This window comes from Lynx rufus, unplaced genomic scaffold (genome assembly GCF_022079265.1).
Source record: "Lynx rufus isolate CCGP_SWC_20201006 ecotype Redwood Valley unplaced genomic scaffold, mLynRuf1.p SCAF_21, whole genome shotgun sequence".
In the NCBI taxonomy this organism is placed as follows: Eukaryota; Metazoa; Chordata; class Mammalia; order Carnivora; family Felidae; genus Lynx; species Lynx rufus.
Window position 1 is genome coordinate 9,759,910 of NW_025814836.1, and position 22,215 is coordinate 9,782,124.

General features: G+C 39.7%; 1 protein-coding gene across 2 annotated transcripts in view; it reads right to left on the minus strand.

Annotated features, from left to right (window-relative positions):
* Nucleotides 1–22,215, minus strand: part of ASB7 (ankyrin repeat and SOCS box containing 7) — a 53,378-nt gene that overhangs the window by 20,972 nt on the left and 10,191 nt on the right. For both annotated transcript variants that reach the window (XM_047086692.1, XM_047086693.1), the window contains exon 4: nucleotides 21,584–21,845. In XM_047086692.1, coding sequence (XP_046942648.1) covers nucleotides 21,584–21,794 — 211 coding nt within the window. In that variant the 5' untranslated portion in view covers nucleotides 21,795–21,845. The remainder of the gene's footprint in view (nucleotides 1–21,583; nucleotides 21,846–22,215) is intronic.

Sequence of the window (22,215 nt, forward strand, 5' to 3'; positions counted from 1 at the left end):
ATGTGTAGCAACATCTGCTGCTCTAAATTACGGATGTACTGTGGTCTGGCAGGCCATGTTGTTTTAGGGTGTATTAGGTAAAAAAAGAAAAAAAAATATTTTCTGTGGTCTGTAAAAATTCCAAAGCATGTAAGATATATGTTAAGTGATCTTGATAAATCATGTTTTCATAAGATAAAAGACTATTCTGGATTCTTAGTTTTACAAGAATTTTGGAGTTTATAAGAATTAAACACCACATTGGGTGAAAAATTCGGAGAAACCTCAGCACTGTATAAATATTATTTTCTAAAACAGTTCCAAAACTCTCTCCTAAATGGATTGATTTCTGGAGAGAAAGAGAGAGAGAGAAATGGGGGGGGGGGGTAGGGGATGGTGGGAGGAGGGAGAAGAGGAAAGAATAAAAGAGAAAGAAAAGCAACAATAATCTATCTGCTATGTCACTGACTTGTCACCTGCCCCCAATCTCTCCTGAAAGCAAGGGTCAGTTCTGTATAGCTCTCCTCCCGCTGGCCTTCCGGGGCTGTGGGTAGAAGAAGTGCTCCTTCCTATTATGTAGGTCACTGCCTGGAGGCTAGCAATTTCACGTGAAAATAAATTGTTCAGACCTAACTACTTAGGATTAAAATGCTTTCTCCTTATAAACATCACCCTTAATTTCTGGTTTGTTCATGAAAGAGAGAAATTCATGAGTGTTTTTCAAACAAACGAAAAGCTTCCCAAGTTATATGATTAAACATTCAAGTATTGTTTACTAAAATGTTATTTCATTCCAAACTATATTAGGACAGCTGTGTCCCTCAGGAAAATCTGTGAGGCAGAAAACTATATATAAAATATTAATAATACTATGGAGAATAAAAATGACAATTAAGAAGTAGTTGCTAACAAAACCTGTAAAAAAAGTTAACATTTTTATGTAAGCTGTATCAGTTGAATTCATAAAACCACTTAGTATAAACTGACAGTACCCAAAGGTTGTATTACCATTTAAAGAAACTAAGAGTATTCCATCTGCCTTGGCCTTCGCTAAAAGAAAAAGATACAATACCTACTCTGTGACTTAAAAAAAAAAAGAAAAAAGCAAGGAAAAAAAAAAGCAAGAACATTTAAACAAAGCATTTTGCTGCCATCTGCTGGTATCAGGCATGAACTTCAGCTACTAATGTTTTCATTTAGACAGCTGACACTGAAGCCTTCACATCTGAAACCTACCTTACCCTTATATACAGAGACCAAGTGAAGACAGGCATGAATCTAAAAGAATACCTTTAGTTCAAATGAAACAATGAATTTTGCCAAGACTTCCATTTCTAATCTATAATGAGCTGCTTCCGACATTCTTTCTTAACTTGTCAGATTTAAGAATACCTTCTTTCATTTCTCTCACCTTTTTTCATCCACCAGGGGTGTCTTTAAGGTGCCAGCACACAGTCTTGTGTGCATCCTATACTTGCTCTATTTGACAGTTAAGACTGAAAATATGTTACGTGAAATGGCACTAGCATCTTTGGTTTTCTACTTTACTACGTCTTTTTTAGGTGCTACTTACATTTTGGTGCTATACTGAGCTAGGAAAAACAAAGATTAACAGATACAACAAGGATCTGGTCAGTCTCAGAAAAACCATGAAAATGCATTAAGTAAGCACACACTGGAAACACAGCACAGCAGAGATGTAAATTAACAATGCATGAAATTGTATACTTACTGTCCTCAAGGAATTAACAAATGGGAGACAGAAGACCATTGAGGATGCAAACAAAGATTAATTTAAGAATTATTATTAGCCAGTGCAACAGATAAGAAAAAGATCTCATTTGTGATAGTAACAGAAACCACAGAAATCTAGATAGAAATTAAGAGATGGAGCAAGGCACATGTCAAGACATTTCTTTGAACTCAATTCACTTCATCTGTATCTGCTCAAATGTCCCTTCTGAGAAAAAACTTTCTCTGAACACTAACAGAGCAGCCCCACCCACCTCATTACTTTGTCTGCTTATAGCAAGCCTCCCTCCCTCCAAGGTGCAACTTACTTTATTTTCTATTTTTATGTTTTTCAAGTGCAACTTATTTTAAAAAGTTATAGTATAGTCTCAAGAACTCCATTTAAATCTACTGAAAAAATTTAAAGTGTGTATAAAAAATGCTTCCCACCAATAGGATTTCTTTTTTTCCAACAGCTTGACTGAGGTACAATAAAATCCACTCACTTTAAACAGAGGTTGATGAACTTTGACGAATTGTATACAGCCATGTAACCACCACCACAATCAAAATATTTCCATCATCTCAAGAAGTTCCTTCCTGTCTCTTTACAGTCAATTCCCTGCCCAGACTCTGGGTCCCAGGCAACCACTAAAGTTTTGCCCTTCCAGAATTTCATAGAAGTGAAATCACATAGTGTGTAGACTTTTGTGTTTGACTTGTTTCACTCAGCAAGATGTTTCTGAAATTCACCCATGTTATCAGTGTGTATCAAAGGTTCATGCCTTTGTATTGCTGAACTGTATTCCATAATATGGATACACGTTTATTTATGATTCACCAGCAGGTGGACAATTGTGTTATTTCCAGTTTGAGGCTACTAGGAATAAGGCTGCTGTGAACATTCACAACCAAATCTGTAAGTGCATATGATTTCATTTCACTTGGGTAAATACCTAGGCAAGAACTGGCTGGGTCACATATTAAGTGCATGTTTAACTTCCCAAGAGATTGCCACATTGTTTTACTAAGTGGTTATATTTTCTCATAACAGTTTATAATTTAATTGTGTATATATTCTGGATACAAGCTTTTTGTTAGGTATGTTTTATAAATATTTTCTCCTAGTCTCTTGATTGCCTTTTCTTGTTCTATATGGTTTTGTTTTGTTTTTTGAAGAGCAGAAGTTTTAAATTTTGATGAAGTCGACTTTTTTTTTTGTTTTTTATTGCTTGTGCTTTGCGTGTCCCATTTAAGAAATCTTTGCCCAAGACAGTATCACATAGAATTTCTATGTTTTCTTCTAGAAGTGTTATACCTTGTTTTTTAAATTTGAGAGAGAGAAAAAGAGCATGTGTGAGTGGGGGAGGGGCAGAGAGAGGGGGAGAGACAGAATCCCAAGCAGGCTCGGTGCTGTTAGCACAGAGCCTGATGTGGGGCTTGAACTCACACGAACCGTGAGATCATGACCTGAGGTGAAATCAAGGGTCAGAATGAGCCACGCAGGCGCCCCTAGAAGTGTTAAACTTTCAACTCATATTTAGAAGAATGACTTATTGCTAGCTGATTTCTGCGTACAGTGCGATCAGATCAAGGTTCACTGTTATCCACACAGGTATCTAGTTGTCCAGCACAATCTGTTGTAAAAACTATCTTTTTCCCAATGATTTATGCTTGTGCCACCGCTGAAAACCATTTACCATACGCAAGTATGGGTCTATTTCCAAACCCTATCCTGTTCTATTGACCTAAAAGTGTATCCATACACCAACAATGGCTTGTCTTGATTACTGCAGCTTTACAGTAAGTTTTGATAGCAGGTAGTATATATCCTCAAACCTTTTTAAAAACTTTTTTGGCCAATAAATTTTGGAATCGACAATTTCTTCAAACAAACCTGTGGGATTTTGATTGGAACTTCATCACCTCTAAAAATGGAAACCATCCCCTAATACTTTAAATAATACTGATTCTTCCAAACATGAACATGAAGTATCTATTTATTTAGGTCTTCTTTGATTTCCATCAGGAATGTTTTGTACTTTTTCAGTGTGTAGGTCTTGCACATCTTTCATTACATTTATTGCTAAATATTTTAAGTTTTGTTGGTATAGTAATGCAGTTTCAAAATTTCATTTTCCAAGTATTAAGTGCTGATATAGAGAAATAAGGTTCATTATATACAGACCTATGTATTGTCTACCTAACTAAATTTTAGTTCAAGCACATTATTGTATATTTGTTATGCTAGTCTATGTACACAATTACATTCTGTGCGAAGAAAGCTTCATTTCTTCCTTTCCAATCCACAGGCCTCTTATTTAAACAAGAGTTGAATAAAAGTGGTAAAAACATCTACTCTTGCCTTATTCCTGATCTCGGAAAGCAATAGGCAATTCACCATTTACTGTGATGCATATTATAGCTTTTCTTAGGTGCCTTTCCTTAGGTTTTAGAAGTTATCTTCTGCTTCTTGTTTGTAGAGTCTTTATTGATGAATGGGTATTTCATATTGTCACATGCATCTTCTGCATCTATTGAAATGATCACTTGGTATTTACTTTAGTTCTATAGACAGTGGAAATTACCATGCTTTTCATATCTTAAACCTTACATTCCTGGGGTAAACTGTAGTTGGCCATGATGTAATATTCTTTTTGTTGTATACTGATAAGATTTGCTAGTATTTTGTCCAGGATTTTTTTTTTTTTAATCTATTGTCACAAAGGATACTGGTATATAGTTTTCATTTCTTTCAGTGTCTATTTGGTTTTGTATCAGGGACTGCAAACCTTGTACAGTACATTTGGAAGTGTTCCCTTAGAGTTTGAGTAGTGCTGTTATTATTTTTTTTAATATCTGAAATAATTCAACAGAGAAGGCAGCTGGGCCGGAAGTTTCCTTAGTGAAAAGTTTTAATTATCAACAAAATTTCTCCAGTATAGGGCTATTAAATTGTTTTATTTCTCCTTGAGTCAGTTTTGACAATTTGCGTCTTTCAAGGAACTGGTTCATTTCTTCTGAATGGCATAAAGGTGTCCATTATATTCCTTATTACCCTTTTAATGTCTGTAGGATCTGTCCATACATAATACTGGTGATATGTCTTTTATTTTCTTCATCAGTTTTCCCCATCATTTTCCCATCTTCGATCCCACTGATTTCTCTTCTATTATTCATTCCTATTATTACTTTGGGTGTAATTCCAGCAGTACATAGAAACTGTTCCAATACAGCTCTTTTCCCCTCCCCTCTCCTTTGTGCTACCATCGTCAAATATATTACATCTCTACATAAGCCTAACAGCAGTTTTATACTTGTTTTATATTGTTGTCTTTAAGAGATGAAAAGGAGGAAAATACATTTATACTGTTTATGGCAGAATGATTCTAAGGTGGCCCCTCCCATAATCCCTGCCTCTTCATGTCCATGCCTTTCTGTAATCCTCTCCCGGCCAGTTGTAAGCAGAACGTAGGACTTCCTTCTAACCCAAGAGTGTGGCAAAGGTGATGGCCTGTCACTACTGTGATTGTGTTCTGTTATATGAGATTCCATCTTGCCGGCAGACTCACTATAGCGACTCTCCTTGCTGACTTGATGAGGTAAGGAGCACGGGTGGGAAAGCCTACAGGACAAGAACCTGCAGCAACCACTGGAACCTCCAGCCAACAGCCAGCAAGCAGCTGAAGTGCTCAGTCCTAGAAGCCCAAGGAAATTAACTGGTAACAACCTGAATGAGCTTGGAAGCAAATTTTTCTCTACTCAAGCCTACAGATGAAAACATTCTGGCCAACACTTTAAAACTGTAGGGTAATAAATGTGCACTGTTTTAAGCCATATGTTTGTGTAGTTTGTTGCACAGTAATAGAAATGAATATACTGTTTGTTAGATGTACCTGAGTGATTACCTTTACCAGTGATCTTTATTTTTTCGTATGAAAAACAAAGGACAGTTTTGTTAGGCATAAAATTCTTGATTGACAGTTTGTTTTCAGCAATTAGAATATGTCATCCCACTGCCTTTTGGCCACTGTTGTTTCTTATGAGAAATTAGCTGTTAATCTTACCAAGGAATTCTTGTACATAATGAGATACTTCTCTAGGTGCTTTTAAGATTTTCTCTTTGGTTCTGGCTTTCCACAGTTTGACTACTATGTGTATAGATGAGTTTATCCTACTCGGAGTTTGCTGAACTCCTCAGATGTGTAGTTTAATATTTTCCATCAAATGTGGGAAGCTGTGGCTATTATTTCTTTAAATATTTTTTTCTGCCTCTTCCTTTCTCTCCTCTCTTTTCTGGCTCTTCCATTATGCCTCAGGCATATGTCAGTATTCTTGATAATGTCCCACAGGTGTGTGGGGCTCTATTTTTGTTGTTATTCTTTTTTCATATGTTCCCCAAACTGAAATAATGTCTGTTAATCAATTTTCAAGGTCACTGACTCCTTCTTCTGCCAGTTCAAATCTGCTGTTATTTACTCTAATGAATTCTTCATTTTAGTTATTGTACTTTCAGCTCAAGAATTTCTATTTGGGGACACACACATATATTCATATGTATGTAAATTCTATCTCTGCATTGCTAGTGTCTATTTGATGAGTCACTGTCATCACATTTTCCTTTAATTCTCTGAATGTGGTATCTGTCCTTAGTTCTTTGAACACATTTATAATAGCTGCTCTGAAATTTTATTAACTAAGTATATAGCATCTGGGCCCCTCCAGAGACACTTTCTATTAGCCAGCTTTATTTCCTGTGTATGAGCTATACATTCCTATTTCTTAAGCATGTCTCACATTTTTCTGAAAACTAAAGATTTTCGACTATATTGTAGCAACCCTTGATTGTATCCAGGTGGGATGCCATTGCTGTTTGTTTTAGTGAAATGGGCAGGCTAACTATACAAAATCTGTCTCCTCTGCAGTATGCAGCCACTTACATGTCTGCTTAGCTGTTAATATTATTAAATTCTGGCTTCTAGGGGCCACTACCAAGAATAACTTATGTTTGGCAAAAATAACTCTCTTTGACTAATGACTGGTCAGAGGTTGTACTTAAACATCTCTAATGAGCAAGGCTCCCACACTTTTTGCCAAGGTGATATGTATACAGGTTGAGGCACACATTCAATATTCAGTGAAGCTCTCATCTTCTGGTCTCCTGTTCAGCCAGGATTGAGTCAATAACTGGGGTCCTTTGTGGTCTTTCTTAAGCATGCATGTAGCCTTCCAAATTCCCAGGAATATACAGAAGCTCAATAAAGCTCAAATGGCTGTCTCATTCTCCAGGTCTCCTATTAAATGTGAGGGTACTGTGGTGCTTGCTCCAACCAGTATCACAGCCTGAGGCAGCTGTGTTGTTGGCCTTTCTAGATTGTTTGCCACCTAATTTGAGACCACTGTTATTTTCAACAATGCTCCAGGCTTAGGGCATTTCTACTGAGCTCCAAAAGCAGGTCTGCCCACTGGCAGCAAGGAGAATGCCAGTCCTCATGATAATGTGCCATAGAGATTGTTGGGGGACAGAAAGGGCGGATGGGGGCAGCCACTCTGAGTTCAGTTTCTTACGGTAAAAACTTGGATAACTGGTATAAAATTCTTTTCTACTATAAGCAGTGAAAGTTATAAATTTCTCTCTAAGCACCAAATACATCCCACAAATTTTGATATATTGTATTTTCATTAGCATTCAGTTCAGAACACTGTTTAATTTCCAAACATCTGAGGCTCTTCTAGATATCCTATTGTTGTTGATTTCTAATAAAATTGCACCGTAGTCAGAGAACATATTCTTACAATTTCATAAAATTTACTGAGACTTTATCCTGGTATCCTATCACGTACGCATGAAAAAAATCACGTACACAGGGAAAAAAATGTAAATTCTGAAGGTGCTGGGTGCAGTTTTCAGAAATCTCAATTAAGTCAATGTGTTTGATGTTTTTCAGATTTTCTCTAGTTATTGATTTCTTTATCTAGTTGTTCCATCAACTGCTGCAAGATGTTAAAATTTTCAACTGTGACTGTATAACTGTCCATTTTTCCCTTTAATTATCAATTTTTTGCCTCTTGTATTTTGGGCTCTCTTACTGTGTACACATCCCATGATCCTTACTCCTCCTTCTTCAGTTCTGGTACTAGTTTATGTCTTAAAATAGATTTTATGTGTTAGCCATAGCCACTCTGGCCTTCACTTGATTACCATTTGCATGGTGTATCTTTATCCATTCTACTTTCAACCTATCTGCATCTCTATAGTTAAAGTGTATCTCTTATAGGCAGCATTTCATTGAATCTTGTCTACTCCTTTTTGACAATTTCTAGCTTCTAACTGGGAATGTTTAGTCCATTTAATATTTAATATAATTATTGATACTTAGATGAGCTTAGATCTGCCATTTTGTTTTCCATTTATCTCCTCTCTTGTTCCCCTTCTTCCCTTTACTGCCTTTTTTATACTATTAGGTAATTTTTTAGTATTTTATTTTAATTTCTCTATTGACTTTTTAGCTATATAATAAAACCTTGGTTTGCGAGCATAATTCATTCCAGAAACATGCTTGTAATCGAAAGCATTTGTATATCAAAGTGAATTTCCCCATAATAATGGAAACTCAGATGCGTTCCACAACCCAAAAATATTCATATAAAAATTATTACAATACTGTAATATAATACAAAATAATAAAGAAAATACAAAATATAAAGAAAAACAAACAAATTAACCTGCACTTACCTTTGAAAACCTTCGTGGCTGGTGTGAGGGAGACAACAGAGAGGAGGGTTATTGTACAGGACGACTTTTGCTAGCATTAACGAATCACAGCTATCTACTGACTCAAGGGAATCATTTTCTTTTTATGCAACTTTATCAAGGAACCTATCCATTGACCCTTGCTTTTGCCTCCTTTTGAAGATTTCACAGAAATGTAACACTGCATTGACGATCAACCACAATCCCACAGCAAGAGAGAGAGAAGAACCACTGGCTCCGTTGTGATCACGTGATATCTGGCGTCAAGTACAACTCATATTGCAAGACATTGCTCATTTATCAAGTTAAAATTTATTAGAAATGTTTGCTCGTCTTGCAGAACACTCACAGAACAAGTTACTCGCAATCCAAGGTTTTACTACTGTACATCTTTGTTTTTATTTATTTATTTTTTTTTTAGTGGTTGGTCTAAAGATTGGAATACACATACTAACCTGGCCAAAATCATAACCAGATTTGTATAGATGTACTATGATATGCATCTCATTTGTATTTAAAAGCAAAATCCTCAAATCAGGAAAATACACAGATAAACACCATACCCTAGTTCACTATACATGTGATTACTCTTTAAAAAAAGGTTTGGGAAGCACCAAATACAATTAGCTAAGTTACACAGGTACAGGCATTGCGTGGAGGTCTAAAACAGTTATACATTGTGCTGTATTAACACAGGATAGAAAGGCAACAGTGACGGAGGAAAAAAAAATCTAGACAAATACCTAAAACTCTGCTAAGAATTCACCAAAAAATACAAAGTTGGAAAGTCAGATGGTATAATGTCTCCAAACAGGATTTCTCCCAGAAACAAATTTTTTCATTAATGAAAAACTGAAAATTTAGAAAAGCAGCAGCACAAAAACCCAGCATTTCCTGATAATTACTCTCACCACTGACAGTAGGCTTGCAGCTTTTCTTCTATACCTTTTAAAAAATTACACATACTTGTGATTATAGTCTACCAATTTAATCATTTCTCTGTATTTGGGCATGAGAATTTTAAAAATTATATGAAATGAAGGGTGAAATTTTCAGACACAAAAAAATTCCTTCATTTAAGATGGATTTATTGGAATAAATTAATTAGAAGTAAATTTACTGGACAAAAAGATCTTCCAATTCTAAGGATCTAATACATACTTTCAAACTGCTTTCTAGAAGTGCTTTCATAAATTCCTACCATTAATGTTTCTTCTTTATCACATTTGGGATAATAATTTGCAAAATCTTTCCTTTTTGAAAAGCTAAAAATAATTTCTCACCACACTGCTATGGATTTCTTTGATTCATCCCTTACCTCTCTAACTTATTTCCATGTGTTTCACCATGAGGATTTTACCTACTGTATCAAGAAGAACTCTGAGATTCTTTCCTCAGGTTCCTATGGGGATGTGCTTTACGGACTTAACTTCTACTGCCCTCCAGGTTAGTTACATGAACCCAATCTAAAGATAAATAATCCCACCTAAGATAGGGTCTCTTAATGTTATTTTTATAAAATGTCCAACATGATCTTAGAATTTTTAGAGAGATTCCTAGTGGGAAAATGAAGATGATAGTAATAATGGGTTTCTTATACTTTCCACTATTATAATACAGACTATTCTGCGTAACTTCAACAGCACACTAATCTGAACAGGAAGATTAAGAATTTGTAATATACTATCACTAATTATTATATTAGTTATTATATTACTAATATATTATATTATGTGTCCAATATTTGATGTTACTGTTGTAATGGTTTGGGGTACCATGAACTATATCCACATAAGATGGGAATAATAAGCAACAGCAACTAGCCATTACCCCATCTTTCTCCCTCTCCTTCCTGTCCCCTGAGACCTAACAGTACTGAAACGAGGCTAATTTATAACCCTATAATGGCCTCTAAGTATTCAAGTGAAAGGGAAGAGCCATGTGTCTCCCACTTTAAATCAAAAGCTAGAAATGATTTAAGCTTAGTGAGGAAGGCATGTCGAAAGCCAAAATGGGCTGAAAGCTAGGCCTCTGGAGCCCGCTAGCCAAGCTGTGAATGCAAAAGGAAAGTTCTTGAAGGAAATGAAAAGTGCTACTCCAGTGAACACACAAATGATCAGAAAGCAAAACAGTCTTATTGCTGATACAGAGAAAGTTTTCGTGGTCTGGACAGAACATCAAACCAGCCACAAGCTCCCTTAAGCCAAACCCTAGTCCAGAGCCAGGTCCTCACTCTCTTCAATTCTGTGAAGGCTCAGAGAGAGGAGGAAGCTGAAGAGGAAGAATTTGAAGCTAGCAGGTTGGTTCATGAGGTTTAGGGAAAGAAGCCGTCTCCATAACATCAAAGTGTAAGGTGAGCGTCAAGTCAAGTGCTGATGTAGAAGCTGCAGCAAGTTCTCCAGAAGATCTAGCTGAGATAGTTAATGAAGGCGAGTACACTAAACAATAGATTCTCAACGTACACAAAACAGCTTTCTATCGGAAGAAGATGGATGCCATGTGGGACTTTCGAAGCTAAAGAGAAGTCAATGCCTGGTTTCGAAGCTTCCAAGGACAGGCTGACTCTTTTATCAGGGGCTAACGTGGCTGGTGACTTTGAGTTGAAGCCAGTGCTCATTTACCATTTCGAAAATCTTGGGGTCCTTAAAAGTCAACTAAATCTACTCTGCCAATGCTCTATAAAGGGAAAAACAAAGCCGGGATGACAGCACATCTGTTTACAACACGGATAACATACCATTCTAAGCCTACCTTTGAGACTTACTGCTGGGAAAAAAAAGATTCCTTTCAAAATGTGACTGCTTGTCGACAATGCACCTGGTCACCCAAGAGCTCTGATGGAGATGTACAATGAAATTAATGTTGTTTTCATGCCTGCTAACACAACATCCATTCTGCAGCCAATGGTTCAAGCAGTAATTTCAACTTTTAAATCTTATTACTTAAGAAATATATTTTCTAAGGCTACAGCTGCCATACACAGTGATTCCTCTAATGGATCCAGGGAAAGAAAATTAAAAACCTTCTGGAAACAATTCACCACTCTAACTGTAGTTAAGGACTTTTGTGATTTGCAGGAAGAGGTAACATATCAACATGAACAAGAGTTTGGAACAAGTTGATTCCAACCCTCATGGATGATTTCCAGGGTTCAAGACCTCAGAGGAAGAAGGGACTGCAGCTGTGGTGGAAACAGCAGGAGAACTAGGATTAGCAGTGGAGCCTGAAAGGGGCACCTGGATGGCTCAGTTGGTTGAGCATCCGACTTTGGCTCAGGTCACGATCTCGTGGTCTATGAGTTTGAGCCCCGCATCGGGCAATGTGCTGACGGCTCGGGGCCTGGAGCCTGCTTCAGATTCTCTCTCTCTCTCTCTCTCTCTCTCTCTGCCCCTCCCCTGCTCATTCTCTCTCTCTCAAAAATGAATAAATATAAAAAAAATTTTTTTTTAAAAAGGAGTGGAGCCTGAAGATGGAATTGAACTGCATCTCACAATCTAACTTGAACAGTGAGAAATTGCTTCTTACGGGTAAGCAAATAAAGCGGTTTCTTGAGACAGAATCTACTTCTGGTGAAGATGCTATGAAGGTTGTTGAAATAACGAAGGACTTAGAATGGTACATAAACTTAGTTGATAAAGCAGTGGCAGGGTTTGAGGAATGACTCCAATTTCGAAAGAAGTTGTGGGCAAAATGCTATCAAGCAGAATCGCATGCTACAGAGCAATGTTCACGAAAGGAAGAGGCAATCGATGTGGCAAACTTCACTGTCATTTGAAGAAATTGCCACAGCCACCACACCCTTCAGCAACCACCACCCTGATCAGCCAGCAGCCGTCAACATGGAGGCGAGACCCTCCACCAGCAAAAGGATTAGGACCGGTTGAAAGCTCAGATGATGGTTAGCATTTAGCAATTAAGTATTTTTTAATTAAGGCATGTAGAAATATTTTTAAACATAATGCACACTTAACAGACTACAGTATAGTATCAACATAACCCTTACGTGCACTGGAAAAACAAAAATTCATTGACTTGCTTTACTGTGATAGTCACTTTATTGACGTCGTCTGGAACCCAACCTGCTCATCTCCAAGGAATGCCTGCAAAGCAGCAAAATGTAATTTACCTGCACAAGCTAATGTTTTATATCTGTGAGGCCTAACACAGTAGCTACTAGTTACATGTAGCTATCGAGCACTTGAACCACGGCTACTCTCAATGAAGAACTGAATTTTTTAAATTTCATTTAGAATTTATTTTTTAATTTCTTTTAAAATTTCATTTAAATGTAAATAGCCATGCCTGCTACGGACAGCCTAGGATTAAATAAGAAAGAGAACCTCACTTTTTTTTTTCTACCTTCTGGAATAGAGACAGCATCAACTAACCAAGTCAAACTTGCTCATTTTCTCAGTGAAACTGGATTCCTCCCACAGGACCAACAAGTATGGCTTCACACAGCTGTTCCCTGACCAGGCTTCCCTGGTGGCCATATCGCTGGCATCCCAGTAGGGTCCCAGGCAGCCTGTTATCTCTGCATTTGGGTTAGAGCTGATCATTCACTAGCAGTTTCACTGTGCAGGTGAACAGGTATTACAGTGGTGAATGGTTTGTATTAAGCATCTGTGTCTTTTCTTTTTAATTTTTTTTAATGTTTATTTATTTTTAAGAGAGAGACACAGCATGCGAGTGGGGGAGGAGCAGAGAGAGAGAGAGAGAGAGAGAGACAGCATCGGAAGCAGGTTCCAGGCTAAGCTGTCAGCACAGAGTCCAATGCAGGGCTCAAACTCACAAACCATGAGATCGTGACCTGAGCCAAAGTCGGACGTTTAACCAACTGAGCCCTCCAAGGTGCCCCTATGTCCCCTTTTTCTTAATTGCATTTGGTTAACTTCCAGCTGCTCATTCAATGGCAACTCTTTCTCCCCCAGGCCCCAGACCTCAGTTATCTTGATTTCTTTTCACTGCCACCACATGGCCAACTAATCTATCAGCAAAGCCTGTTGGCTCCACTTTCAAAACCTCTCCAGAATCTGACCACTTCTCAACGTAGGACTGTTCTTGTCTAGGATGAGCCACTAGCATCTCCTGCCTCAACTATTCCAAAGCTTGCCGACAGGTCTTCCCCTTTATCTTTTGCTCCTCTACAATCTACCTCCTTAAGCCAGAGTGAGCCCTTCAGTAAGGTCTTCTCATTCTTCAGTTGAGAAGCCTTCGATGGTTTTCCATTCTCAGTTGGAACAAAGTCCAAAGCCTTTTTGAACCTTCAAGGACCTACGGAACACACCAGCTCATCATCTCTTTAGCCTCTCTCCCATCGTTCTGTTCTTGCTGTAGTCTTCCTGGCTTTTTCTTCAAAGTGCTAAGTACGTTCCCTTCCCAGAACTTGTGCAGCACTTGCTTGTTCCCTTTGCCTCTTTAAAAAAAATTTTTTTTTAATGTTTATATTTGAGAGAGACGGTGTGCAAGCAGGGGAAAGACAGTGTGCAAGCAGAGACAGAATCTGAAGCAGCTTCAGGCTCTGAGTGGTCAGCACAGAGCCCAATGCAGGGCTTGAACTCGTGAACCACAAGATGATGGCCTGAGCCAAAGTCGGCCGCTTAACCGGGGCCACCCAGGTGCCCCATTGTTCCCTTTATCTTTAACATTTTTCTCCCAGATATTCTCATGGTGTGGTCTTCATTTCTTCCAGGACTCAATTCAAACAGCACACTGGAGGCCTTCCCTAAATACCTAACTTAAAACAAGATCCTGTATACCTCTTTACCCCTTCTCTGCTTCACCTTTCTTCACAGCACTGATCACCACCTGACATTGTACATTTCACCATCAATTTCCTTCACTCAGAAATGTTTAAGGGCTGGGGCGCCTCGGTGGCTCAGTCAGTTAAAGTGACTGACTCTTGATTTTGGCTCAGGTCATGATCTCAAGCCACTCATTGGGCTCCACGCTGATAGTGTGGAGCCTGCTTGAGTCAGCTCAGGTCTTCATATCACCGTCCGTGAGATCAAGCCCCACATCAGGCTCCATGCTGATAGTGCAGAGCCTCCTTGGGTTCTCTCTCTATGCCCTGTCCCCACTTGCACACGCTCGCTCTCTCTAAACAAATAAACTTGGGGCGCCTGGGTGGCGCAGTCGGTTAAGCGTCCGACTTCAGCCAGGTCACGATCTCGCGGTCCGTGAGTTCGAGCCCCGCGTCGGGCTCTGGGCTGATGGCTCAGAGCCTGGAGCCTGTTTCCGATTCTGTGTCTCCCTCTCTCTCTGCCCCTCCCCTGTTCATGCTCTGTCTCTCTCTGTCCCGAAAATAAATAAACGTTGAAAAAAAAAATAAAATAAACAAATAAACTTAAATACAAAAAAACGAAATGTAAGTGCCATGACAGCACTTTATTTTGTGGCTGTATTCCCATTATGTTCAGAACAGTGCCTGACACATAGCAGGTGCTCAATAAATGTGTTTAGAGTGGGGTGCAGGGAAATGAGACCAGAGTTCTGATCAGGAAGCAGGCACCCACCTGCTCTTGCTGAGATTGCAGGCCCTTTTACTAAGTTCACATACTATCACTAGTGAATTTGCTAAAATGCATCCGTTTCTGCCACTCCTCTCTATCAGATGTCAAATGGCTAATACAGTCCATAGAATAAATTATTGGATATGCTCTAATCATACTGAACTTTTCTCAGTTCCTAAAACCAAACATGTTCCTCTCTTCTTCTACCCTTCACACTCAGTGTCCTATGTGTTTCAAAAATCCCACATCTCTTGGGGCGCCTGGGTGGCGCAGTCGGTTAAGCGTCCGACTTCAGCCAGGTCACGATCTCGCAGTCCGTGAGTTCGAGCCCCGCGTCGGGCTCTGGGCTGATGGCTCGGAGCCTGGAGCCTGTTTCCGATTCTGTGTCTCCCTCTCTCTCTGCCCCTCCCCCGCTCATGCTCTGTCTCTCTCTGTCCCAAAAATAAATAAACGTTGAAAAAAAAAAAATTAAAAAAAAAAAAATCCCACATCTCTGTCCTTCCACTGCCCCATCCCTGCCCCACCTTTCAGGATCTCAAGTCAAACCATATTTTCTCTAGTAAACCTCTTTTGCTGTGGCCCCCACGTCCACCACTGCAACAGTGGAGACTTTTTATACCCGGCACTTAGCTCACTCTGTTGGAACTGCATTGTATCCGTATAGGCAGGCCATACAGAATCATAGCTAAGACAGTGGATTTGAACCCTAGCTCCACGATTTATGAGGTGAATGGCCTTGGGCAAATTATTTCCCATTCTGTGGCTCAGTTTTCTCAATGGAAAAACTACTACTCACCCTCACAGAGCTGCTGTGAAGCATTAGGCTACTACTAAGTGCTCAATAAGCATTGGCTATAAATCTATCCAGCCACTTGACTATGAAGGACCAGACGGCTAGCACAACGCTCATTCTGTACCTTGATGCCTGGCCCAGAGCCTGGCATATGTTAGGTACCCAATGAATATTTGCAGAATAAATACATGAATAAGTGATTTATGGAGGACCAACAGGCCACCTCATCTAACTATCTCTATGAACCTTCCCCCACCCTCATGGGACTGGGGGCCAGGAGGAGGAGGGGAAGAGAAATGAACCTTTGTTTTTTGTGGCTTATTTTGCTCACTTACCCACATTTGAACTGGACTTCAGTTCACCTTAATACCAATCAGAAGAGAAGCTTATTAACAGGAGGGGGGGCCAATCTGGAAATTTTCAAGCTCTTAAAGAAACTATGGTTTTAGGACAAGAGCAGGTAGGTCAAATTCAAACACTTTTCTAATCCCACCACAAGACTGGCCCATTTTCAACCAATATTCAATATTTTTAAAGAAAGGATTAGTCTTGTCTCTGTATGGCTGGGGAGCAATTCTGTGAGATAGCTGGTATGTGTTTCCTCTCTCTCTCATTGAGAACAAAGAAGATATGGGTGCTACCCTCCGAAGCTTCAACAGGACATAAAGACATTAAACAGAATAGTACACAAATAAATCATTACACTTGTGATAGGAGCTACAAAAAAAAGGTACAGACAATAATATCATACAACAGAAGGATCTGCCCAAGTCTGGATGATAAGAGATTTCCTTGAGAAAGTGATACATGAGAGCTGACAGAGAAGCGGGCATGAATGAGGTGAAAGTGGTAGCAGCAGGGTGAGCAGGGGGACTCAGCAGGTCCTGCGCATAGGCCTCTGGGCTCAGTGGATGTGAATGAACACAGAGAGGCTGCGGCTCAAAGAGGAAGCTGGAAAGCTATCGCAGAGGAGCCAGAACAATGAGGGTCATGTAGGTCACATTAAGAATTCTGACTATTACCCTAAGAGAGATGGAAAACTTTCAGTGATTTTAAAAAGGAAATATTTTCATTTTAATTTTTTTAATGTTATTTATTTTTGAGAGAGAGGGAGAGAGGAGGGAGAGAGAAGGAGAGAGAAAGAGAGAGTGAGAGAGACAGAGTGCAAACAGGGGAGCAGCAGAGAGACAGGGAGACAGAATCAGAAGCAGGCTCCAAGCTGTCAGCACAGAGCCCGATGCAGGGCTCGAACTCACAAGCCGTGAGATCATGATCTGAGCTGAAGTCGGATGCCCAAATGACTGAGCCACCCAGGCGCCCCATTTTAATTTTCATCACAGATCATTCTGTTTGGAGACTGGCTGGGAGGGGGCAAGACTGGAAGCAGGGATGAAGGAGAACATCATCACAGTCTTGGTGAGGCACGAGGATTCCTCACCCAAATGTGGGGCAGTGCCTCCAATGAAAAGAAATGAGAAGATCTGGCAACTATTTGGAAGAGCGTCAAGGGTGGTTTCTAGACTGCTGGCCTAGCAGGCTGTGGTGCCGTTAGCTATAAAAGAACATGTCCAAGCAGCAGCCTGTGCTGTGTGTGAGCCAGGAACGTGCAGAGGCTTAACACGCAGCTGGACACACTGGTCTAGAGGTCAGAAGGCAGGCTTAGACTAAACACAGAGCACTGAGAAGCATTACCTGCGGCCAAGGGCACAGGGAAGGAGGAAAGTTCTTCTCCTGTTAACGTTTCCAAACTGATATACAACGTGCTAGGAAAAAGATACTTCCCAAACCTCCTAATTCTGTTAGGGTAACAGGAGTGAGTAAAAGGTGCTATGTAAAAACAATTGAGAGGCTTCTCCAAAACATTTAGTTCTATTGTTTTAAAATTTTATAAGAAAACATAAAGGGCTAAGAGTAGCCAAAGCATCCTTAAAGAACAGAATAACAAGGAGATTTGCCATACCCGCCTCCTCCTGCAAATCAAAACTTTAATTACAGAGTGATATTAATTATAACAGTATTATACTAACTCAGGGTTATACCAACAGACACTAGACTCAATGGAACCATGCATATATGAAAACTTTATATCTGAGCCAGAAAGACACAGCAATGAGGACAGAAGTGATGACTTAGGCTACCCTTATGGGGAAAAAGTATGAAATTGTACCTAACCATCTCATACTAGACACCAAAATCAACTCTGGAATAGATTAAGGATCTATGTGCCATAAAACTTTTTAGAAGAAAATACAGGCAAATAATGACCCACTGGCATGGTGTGCAAGACACAAAAAGCACACAACCTAAGGCAGATGAAAAATAAAATTCAACTACAATAAAATGCAAACTTCTGCCCAACAAAAACAAACAGGACATCAAGAAGATAAAGCTAAAACCAGAGAGAAGATTGGCACAACACATATCTAACAAAGAAGAATATACGAACAATTCCTACAAGCCAATGAGAAAATGATCAGCAAAGCAGCCCAGTGTTGCAATGTTTTGTTACTCAAATGTCATTTCGGGGTGGGGGGGGGGATGGGGAGGTGGGGAGGAAGGAGAGAGAGGGGGAGAGAGAGGGAGAGGGAGGGAGGGAGGGAGAGGGAGGGAGGGAGGGGGAGAGAGAGAGAGAGAGAGAGAGAGAGACAGAGGCAAGCAAATCACAAAGAGGAAGAGCAAACTATCTTGTGATGGATGCCTGGCAAAGGTGGGGGAACAGGCGCTATCCTACTGGTCAGTAAAGACAGAGCCATCCTAACATTTGCAGAACAATTTGTCAAAAAATCTATTAAAAAAAACTTTTTTTTAACATCCTTTTGGTTTGGCAATTGCACTTCTAGGAATTATCCAAGAGATAAACTCTCACATACATTAAAAAAAAAAAAAAAATTCAGTCAAGGACATTCTCTGTAATACTCTTTCTAGTAGTAGAAAAATGAAAAATCAAAATGTCCAACAATGAGGGATAAGTTTAAATAAATTACATCTGTGCGACAGAATGTGAGATACTGTCAGTAGTGATAAGGAGTTATTGCTGGGCTAAACTGGCAGGTGGAAAAAGCAAGATGTGGAATAGACTATTAACAAGAAAAGGAGCAGGCTAGAAGGAGGAGGATGGAATATTATATGCACCTAGACACACAGGTTATATCTGCCGGGACACAAAAGAAACCAGTAAGAGTGACCGCCTCTGGGAAAGGATGTCACGGACAGGTGCTAGAGAGCAGGCGTTTTCCCCTCACTGAACAGTGCAGAATAACTATCCTTTGGTTTTTAACCACATATGTTATGTTCTCAACAAATAAAATCCACTGAGAAAATTTTAGCCATGCTCAAATAATAAAAAATAAAGAATGGTTTAGACAAAAGACAGTGTGTCCATACTAATAAATCTTATAATTAGCGGCTAAAAAGAACACAGTAAATCTATGTGTATTATAGAACAGGCCCAAGGATTTTTGGGGGTAATGCAAATGTTCTAAAATTACTTGTGATGATTGATGCCCAACTCTACAAATATACTAGAAGCCACTGAACTATATGCACACTTTAAATGGGTGAATTGTAAGGCATGTGGATTCTACCTCAATAGAAGCTGTTAAAAATACCTATACACACACACACACACACACACACACACACACACACACACACACCCATGGCTACACAGAGGGGAGGGTGAGTGAGGACGCAGGGTTCAGAAAACTGTGGCCCATAGGCAAACTTTGGCCCACCATTTGTTTTTATGAAGTTTTATTTGCACACAGGCATACTCATTTGCTTCAAATTGTCTATGGCCACTTTCATGCTACCTACAAAGGCAGAGTGGAGTATTTATGACAGAGACAGTAGGGTCTGCAAAGCCTAAAATATTTCCTATCTGGTCTTTTACAGGAGTTTGCCAATCCCTTATTTAGAAAAAATCTTAAGTTGTATAGTTCAGCAGAAAACAACTGCAGGATACCATAGTCAGTACAATATCATTTTATGTTCTAAAACCACACACAACACAATATGACATATTTTCTGTAAGTATAATTAACAATATGAGGAAATTATCCCAAACTCATACCTATGGTTACTTCTGAGAGGGGCAGGCAGAAAGGATTGGGAGTTGGGCAAAGTTGGGAGTTGGCTTTATTTGTGATTTATTTGAAAACTGTTTTATTTAAGGAGACACAGTAATGTTATTACCTGAGTAATTGACTTTTTTTTCCCCCTTAGTTAATTGCTTAAAAGCAAGGCTGGCAGAAGCAGAAAGCAACAGGACTAGGTTGTCAACTCTTGGGGTCACCTGGGCGGCTCAGCTGACAGAGCGTCCAACTTCAGCTCAGGTCATGATCTCACAGTTCATGAGTTCAAGCCCCGTGTCAGGCTCTGTGCTGACAGCTCGGAGCTGGGAGCCCGGAGCCTGTTTCAGACTCTGTGTGTGTCTCTCTCTCTACCTCTCCCTGCTTGCTCGCTTGCACTCTGTCTCTCTCCCGCTCAAAAATAAATAAACATTAAAAAAAAAATGTCAACTCTGATCTTGGTAAGCACTGCCAGAATTTTTCAGATCCTATGGCTTTCAATTTCCCTGATCTTTCTCCTGTTCCTCTCTGTATTTCCCCTTCATCAACATCAGGACTGAGGTTTCTAAAGAGGAAGGTGAACTGAGGGAAGAGCCAGGGTGGCAGGAGGGAGGGAGGACAGCTACACAGCAGGCATGGGACAGCGAATGGCTGGGCCGTCAACGATCCACCGTTTCAGGGATTTAGTTGCTGTTATGGAACCCCTGGGGTGTGTGAAGACCCGGAGTCCCGGGCTTAGCATCGCCCTGCAATTAGTTCCCACTCACAGCCTCCATGTCCCTAGTTTCACGTAATTCACACGACCTGCAAGAGAACCCTGGGACTTCTCAAGTTTTCTGTACTTCAGGTGGGTTTACGAGGCTGACTCATCTCATAACATAGCACACCTTAAAACAAACCCAAGTGGTTGTCAAAGAGCAGTGCAGGCCCCGGAAGGGGCATGTGTGGAACCTGAGTCCCAAATAAGCTGCTTTACACCATAATTTACAAAGATAACATGGGTGTGAATACAGAATACATCTAGCCCATCTTTGGAAAATTAAGAAATTCAACTGGGGAAAAAAGTAAACTAGTCTGGGATAATTATTAGTTATTATTATGGAAATTGTTAACTATGGGAATGCACAGATTTTCAAAGCAAAAGCATAAAATGTCAGATGTCGTTCCCAAATGTGTATATTTATACACAACAAGACCTCAGATAATCTATCTTCTAACCTACAAACTATGTACAGACCTGGAAAAGGCAGGAGCTCTAAAACAGTAATAAAAGATGCCATCCAAAAGTTTTTTTTTAAAGAGGTAACTTCAAAAGATAGGACTTCATTAAGGGCATGACACTTAAAGGGACCCCTGCTAGGTCTGTTTGCATGAGCAATTATCAAACGGGAAACTTGTGCAACTCTCTAATTGTGGGTACCACAACCACTTCTGCTTCCGAAACAGAAGCAGCCGGACAACATGGAGGGCTGCTTTTACTTGAAATGACCCAGGAAAATCTGGCTATGTATAAATACAGTTACAGGCGGGGGAAGCACATTATATTCACCAAATTGTGCTTTAAACAATCTGGTTTTAAGCAAAACGCAGCACACCTGCAACAAATCTTCACAAAGGAGAGAATAAGAAGGTGGGTATCAACCAAAGGGAAGCATTAAACATTATATACATGTACACATATATTTAAACTAAATATAATTTAAGTTTCTCCTTGACAAAAAAGGTTTGCTTCCAGAAGACTCACCTCCATGTTCTAGAAATACTCGAACACATCTTTCCTTCCCTCTTGCTGCAGAGAAATGAAGAAGGGTCCAGCCATTAGCATCCCGGCCATTTGGAGAATAGCCTTGTTCTAACATCTTTCGTACTGTGTGAACATCCCCGGCAGCCACTGCAGCCTGAATCTGCAATTCTTCCTGGAGTTCAGGGTTCCTTCGACAATGGTGGTGTAACATCCTAGCTGAGTCCGCTTTTTACCAAGGATTCATTAGGTCACAGGGAACAGCCTTTAAGGGCAAGTAGAATATGTGAAATTTAGAATACTTGGCTCCTCGCAGTGTGTCTATTAAATAGCACAGAATTTTCCATTGTTAAATCATGTAAATCTTAGTCATGACAGTTCATCCTACTACAACTAATTAATATGCACCTCTTATAACTGGAACTTTGGTAGCTTCCCAAAGATTATAAAAGATTTCAAACAAAAAGCCAGGCATAATGTCTTAAGTTGCGGTTACAGGAAATTTCTTCTGTAGTCTTTTGAAAACTCAAAGCAAACATCCTATGAACATAGCAGCATATTTTAGGTATAATGGAAGGTGATGCTGGGCAGCCAGAAAATGGGAGACAACAGAGTAGTCAGGTGAGTGCTTGCCT